General features: G+C 42.3%; 1 protein-coding gene across 1 annotated transcript; it reads left to right on the plus strand.

Moving 5' to 3' along the window:
• The first annotated feature begins 5,020 nt into the window (after nt 1-5,020).
• Nucleotides 5,021-5,980, plus strand: LOC146813372 (olfactory receptor 5AR1-like). The gene has a single exon (XM_085615396.1). The coding sequence runs from the start codon at nt 5,021-5,023 to the stop codon at nt 5,978-5,980; it is 960 nt and encodes a 319-aa protein (XP_085471522.1).
• The last annotated feature ends 1,046 nt before the right edge of the window (nt 5,981-7,026 follow it).

The following is a 7,026-nucleotide window of genomic DNA, read 5'->3' on the forward strand; positions in this document are numbered from 1 at the left end:
GGCCGTGGCACAGGAGGGGGAAAAGGCCTGGCAGCGAAGGGGTTAAAACAGTTATCTGTCAGCAAATACACAATGTTACCAAATGCTTCTCTCACAGTGGTTCCCAAATGCACACAGGATAGCTGTGTGATTCTAGACAAACAACACTATCCTTGCACTATACCAAAACACATTTATTCATCTAGAAGTAGTACTACATTTTAGTATAGAAACATACCATAACTCATTTCACAAATTCATAAACAATGACTGGTTTCTAATTCTACCAAAATATAAAAACTGCACAGTTATCTGTTTACAAACACATGAAAGACACAAATGCTTATCACAGAATGGTTTCTACATGCACACACATTGTAGAGAAAAAAGTACTCCCTACACTTTAGCCGGAAAAATACATTAGTCTGATTAAAATCAAAATAGTCTACATACATCCCCTCACAATTAAATACCTAATCTTTCAAGTTCTTTTGTAGATTAAGAAGTATATCAATCACTCACCATATTTTCTTTTACAGAATCTCTGCACTGTGCACCTCTCAGCAAAAGCAAAGAATGAAAAAGTTTCCCTTTCATTTTCCACACATATACATGTAAACATCAAATCACAATCCTTCACACATAAACTCAAAAGCAAACACACATTTCTATTGGTTAAAATTTCAACCCTTTCCAACTGAAATACATTTCAACCCTTCCCCCAATCTGCCTTCTGCCTGTTACCATAGAAACAGGTCATGGAACACTGCACTGAGCTCACAGGTCACAAGTTCAGCACACAATGTTCCTACACAAGACAGGAAGTGTGCTTGACTTTTCAACATATCAGCTTATCATATATATTGTTCCTTACAATCTGTTTTTGTTAACCAATAACAATCATACCTTTAAAAAACAGAAATATACACCCTACCTTTCAGTGTAGAAAGTTGTCATACAACCAATGATTTCTTGTCGTTTTTCAAAAAACGTTGCCGTGGATCCGCGCACCCACCGCGAGAGAATCCGTGCACCCAACGCGATAGGATGCGCGCACCGTGCGCGCATTTCCCCGTGTTTTTTTTTTTAAAAAGGGGGCCCCAGGGGGTCCTTCTGGGACCCCCTAAGCACCTCTAGAGGGTCAGAGTATTTCCACTCTGCCCCCTTTATATGTTTTACACACTTATTCCCCTTCCATCTTCAGCCTCGCTTCTACCGAGGCAGAAAATGGCCACCAACAGTTCCTGGTTTCGAATGTAGAGAGACACTCGACAGCCAAGTAGCATTCAGCGCCTGATCGGGAAGGTGCGCGCTCTATTCGGGGAGGGTGCGCTTACGGTGCGGGTAGGGTCCGCGGATCCTCCCCGGCCATAGATATCACTAACTTTTTTACCTTCATTTTCTCAGGAACTACTGCACAGATTCACACCATATATGCAAAAGGCACGAGTCCAAACTGAGGACTACCTCTTTGCCAAATTTGGTGTCATTCCGTTCAGCGGTTCGGGCTGTAGCTGCGACAACAGATCCTATGGGAAATTGTATTGGGAAAATGCGTTTTGGGACCCCCCTTTTTTCTCGGCCCCCGCCTGACGGATCACTGCAAAACTTTCAGGGTAGGAGCGGAGCGGAGCTGGCCAAAAGTTTGGAAAATTTCGCGAGGATTCATCAACCGGCGCCAATGTTATTCCAAATAGAATGTTGCGGATTTCCTTTGGAAAATATGTCCTAACTATAACTATCTACAGGCGACCGCGAGTAGATAATATATATATATATATATATATATATATATATATATATATATATTATCTACTGGCGGTCGCCAGTAGATAGTTATAGTTACTACCTAGTTTCCATAGGAAATCTCAAAATTCTATTTTGAATAACTTTGGCGCCGGTTGACGAATCCTCGCAAAATTTTCAAAACTAATGGGGCGCTCCGTTCAGCTCCTACCCTGAAAGTCTCGGGGTGATTCGTCAAGCGGGCGCCGAGAAAAAGGGGGGTCCCAAAACGCGTTTTCCCCATGCATTTTTCCATAGGACCTTTAGTCGCAGCTACAGCCCGAACGGCTGAACAGAATTACGTGGAATTTGGCAGAGAGGTAGCCATAAGGTCAAGGAAGTGCCTTTTGCAGGTCTGGTGTAAATCTGTTCAGTATTTCCTGAGAAAATAGCATTTAAAAGCATATCAATATCTATACGCGCGCACCGTGCGCGCACTGTGCGCGCACCCTGCCGTGCGCGAGCGCAATTCTGATTGGTTGTTAGATGTCGGTAAACATTCGAATCGGTCGAAACCAGGAAGTGTCGGCGGCCATTTTGTCTCTCGCAGTCTGAGGGGCAGAAAAACAAAGGTGGAGAACGTGAAAAGGGGGTAGAGTGGACAGTTCCTGACCCCCTAGCCTTGGTCAGGGGGTCACAGAAGGACCCCCAAGGGAGAAAAAAACGATGTATTTTTTTTTTTTAAATCGCGAGGTGCGCGCACCCTGCGCGCACTGCGAACCGAGTGCCTACAGAGCGCGCACGGTGCGCGCACGGTGTAAAACCTGAAAAAAAAAAAACAAGAAAAAAAACATAACTTAGCATTTAAAAAACTGTACAAATTCACTGAAAACACCATAGGTTTCACACATGTTATAGTTAGCTGGACATTTCACTCGTAAAAAACCAATGAAATTCCCCCGTTACAGTTACTGCAGGCAACTATAACTCACGCGACCGCAATCCTCTGCTGATGACGTCAGATATTACATCACTGATGACATATGTGTCTTTCTGAAAAATAAATATTTGTAATATATGTATAGCTAAAGATTAATGGAAGAAGACATGGGTAAATAAGTGTCTAAATACAGTGATGTAATATCTGACGTCATCAGCAGAGGATTGCGGTCGCGTGAGTTATAGTTGCCTGCAGTAACTATAACGGGGGAATTTCATTGGTTTTTTACGAGTGAAATGTCCAGCTAACTATAACATGTGTGAAACCTATGGTTTTTTAAGTGAATTTGCAAGGTTTTTTAAATGCTAATTCGTAACTATAACGTGTGTGAAACCTATGGTTTTTTCAGTGAATATATATATATATATATTAAAATCAATCAACACATGTCAACAATGGTGTCTGCAGATTGCAGCCACTCTTCCCCGTCCCCTCCCCCCGCCTGAGCGCCGCACTTTAAGTATGATAAAAGCACCCACTTTCAGATAAACAACACGGGCGCCGCGCTTTATATTGCACCACGGCGACTGCATTTATTATTGGGCAGTTTATAGAAGCATCAGCCACCAAAAGGGTGGTGAAACAACCAACACTACAAGCCGGGCACTGCACCTGAGCACTCCTACCCACACATGCCCTGTCTAATAGACAAGATCAGGCCAAAATATGGGTCATCGAGGGGCTCAGAGCTCACCTAACATGCAGAGAGTGTGGTTTATAGCCCACAGGAACTCCTCAGCTCGGAACAGCGTACTACACCCACTAACAGCTGCCGCACAGTCCCCCCCCACCCCACCACTGTCCTCAACCGCTCAGCACCATGACCATGGGATCTGCACCCGCTGCCCAGGTCACAACAGCAAGAGCGCTCACAGTTTTACGGCAGCAGTCAGATGCCCGAAGCCAACACAGCTCACAGTTTCGGCATGCGCTATTGGAGTGCTGCTCCCGCTCTTTCACTCCCCGGGGCAACCTGTGCTACAGATGTATGTTACATGACTAAAACATGCGACTGCAGCTAGCTGTTCAAAGAGTTTGATCATGTTTGCCCTGCAGAAATAGTCATCACTACAGCTTTACAAGCATAGCTGCAACTGTGCAACTCCCTGACATACGGTTGCGGAGTGTCTCTCTGCTGGCCAGATTTGGTTTCTGCGGAGTGCGTGAGAAAGGGAGATACATTTTGTCCCAGTAACGCTATAGTGAGTCATAAACAAACGGTTACCCTTTAGCCTCTATAGCCCCACCTTTTTTGGTTCCATCCTGTAAATTGGCTGCACCTTTTGACTTTCTCATGATACCCTTAAATTGCCCGATAAGTCTTTTCTTTCAATTATTTTCTGAATGCATCTTTTCAACTATCTCTTGTTTTTAAGCACCCCTGTACTAACAATTTCCTATACTGCAAGAGAGAGAGACCATGGCTGAGGTTGCAGCTGTAGCATCATGTTAGATTTTACTTTCATTTGAGTTCCTCTGTTTGTAATGCCCCCCGTGGCCTCTCAACATGGGGTCACTTAGGTGACATATTGGCCTGGTCAGTCATCTCTCCAAATGATCCTCCTTTTAACAGCTAGACAGTAACTTTGCAGTGCGGTTGTGTGTCTATGTGTATCTTTACGGTGTCTGCTTTGGAGGCGTTGCCTATCAGGAGGTTGAGAGATCTCTTTTCACATCTCTGGAAAGGAGTAAGGTTCTCTTAGGACCTCTTTATTGTTTGTGCCCTGCACTCCTATCCCACTTCCTTAGTGCTGGAGTCCACACACTTAATCTGATTCTAGCATGGCCACAAAATCCAGCTTGTGCTGCTTCTACAGATTTGAGTTTGTTCCGCAACCAGCTCCATACTAAACAGAATACATACTGAACCATATAGACCAGTACATCTTGCTTTTCACTTCAAAATCCCATTGGGTTCCTATGTGCTTCAAGCCTTTTGTTCAATTTATTTACTTTTCTTACAATTGTGCACCCATGCTTTAGCTTTAAACATCTCAAGCTAAAGCGCAGATGCCGTGATTGCTCAAAAAATAAATGACTACACTAACAAACATTTGCAATGCAATTATTCTCACATTACTTAAAGTTTGAGCTATTGGTGTTGCATTATTATTGGCAACGCCGATAGCTCAAACTTTCAGTAATGCGAGATCTGCATTGCAAATGCTTGTTAATACACTGCAAACAGATGACAATTTATCCAGATGCATGCTTTTTAATTCAGCTACAATATCTTTTGCTATTCATAATCTTGTGTTTCTTTTTCTCCCCAGATCTTCCTTTATTCATTGAAAAACAACACAATGTACTGTGATTATGGAAAAGTCGAATCAGACTCTCTTGAGTGAATTTGTAATTTTAGGATTATCACAAAATCCTCAGCTTCAAGTTCCAATTTTCATTGTGTTCTTACTCATGTATTTATTTACTCTTCTTGGAAACCTTGTCATTATTACATTAATATGCGTTGATGCACATCTTCAAAACCCCATGTATTTTTTTCTCATGAACTTATCTTTCCTAGATATTGGTTTCACAACGGTCACCATCCCAAAACTGCTGGCGATCTGCCTGAAAGCCAAGAAATCTGACAGATCCATCAATTTCTCTGCATGCTTTCTTCAATTCTATTTTATGGCTTCCTTCATCGGCACAGAGTTTTACTTACTGTTGGTCATGGCTTATGACAGGTACATTGCAATTTGCAACCCCCTGCGCTATGCATCTGTCATGAATAAAAGAGCCATGATTTTATTGACTGTAACATCCTGGACAATAGGCTTTCTTGACATTATACCACATGTTGTTTTGATATCAAATTTATCCTACTGTGCATCTAATGAAATTAATCATTTCTTTTGTGATATAAATGCTCTTCTAAAACTATCTTGCACAGACACATTTTTCATAAATATCGCAACTTTCGGAGAAGGTATTGTGGTAGGACTGGGTCCTTTCATCTTAACAATAACTTCATATGTGCTAATCATCTCAAATATCATGAAAATTCCCTCCAAAACAGGGAGACAGAAGTTGTTCTCTACATGCTCCTCTCATCTGGCCGCAGTTGTTTTGTTCTATGGAACTGAGCTCGGTGTTTACATGAAACCAACATCTGGTCACTCATTGGACAAAGACAAGCTCTTTGCTGTAATGTATACAGTCATCATTCCAATGTTGAATCCAGTTCTTTACAGTTTGAGAAACAAGGATGTAAAAGGTGCTTTGGAAAAGGCAATAGGGAAACTAAGGCAGACAAACACTGTACTACATTAATTTATACCCCAGGTCTTAACAGAGTTTGCTTATAACATTAATACCAAAGGTAAAGCAGTGTGGAAATTAAATGTGTCAACAAAAAACTGGGCAAACAATGACAGGAAATAACTAATGAATTTGTACACATGAATGTAAACTAAGCCATCACATATTACATTTTTTTTATGGCCTGTGGCATAACACCTGTGGTGTTTCCCATTCCTCAGCTAAGAAACAAATCATACAAAAGGAGGGTACAGAGAAAGAGCTTGAGAAGACATATGCTCCCAAAATAAGGTACAACAGTCAAAAACAAACTGATTCATGTGACATTTGAGATACATTTCACTACACAAAAAAAGGCAAAACTTGAGTTGGTACACTTCCATCCAACCTCCTTGTTATCCTCATGCAAGAGGGTTTTGAATCCCTTGAGACCAGGAAAATGGTGGATATGCCTGATCTGCCTCCCATGGGATTTGAATTCTACTACCCCTCAGACCACGTGGATGGGTCTACCTCAGCGGTGGCTTTTCCCTCATTTGTGGCTGCACCCAACTAGAAATTCAGCTCCCCTTGGGACATTATTAGGGTGGTTAACTAGTTCTGCTCCCCATGGAAATGAAACCCCAATAGGCCTCACTTTAGTGGGTCCCTGGGTCAGTGTTTTCCCCTTTCATATTTGTCATACCAATGCACCTTTAGTGCCCCACTGACCACCTCAGTGTACCAGTAAGAGAGACAAAAATTGATTGGAGATCAGGAAGAAATATGCTGCTGTCCCCTCCATACTCCTGCCTGGCTTTGTCTTTTGATAGTTCCCATCAGCAATGATATTCTGTCACGAGGCGCTGCGGCCACTAGGATATGACCCTCTAAATGCTGTTCTTAGAGGAGTGAATGCCAGCCAACTTCAAATTAAATAACTGGGTCTTTAAGGGGCACTGGGTCTTTAAGGGACACTTTTGTAGCATGGCAAACTCTCACAGGCTGTCATACTATCATGTCATCAAATTAAATATCATAAGCTCTCACTTCCTGTGATGTCATTCAGTGTGAAAGGC

This window comes from Triturus cristatus, chromosome 7 (assembly GCF_964204655.1).
Source record: "Triturus cristatus chromosome 7, aTriCri1.1, whole genome shotgun sequence".
Lineage (NCBI taxonomy): Eukaryota > Metazoa > Chordata > Amphibia > Caudata > Salamandridae > Triturus > Triturus cristatus.

Bases quoted from the DNA above. Each gene is read 5' to 3' on its own strand.
- LOC146813372 (XM_085615396.1), top strand. From the start codon at position 5,021: ATGGAAAAGTCGAATCAGACTCTCTTGAGTGAATTTGTAATTTTAGGA.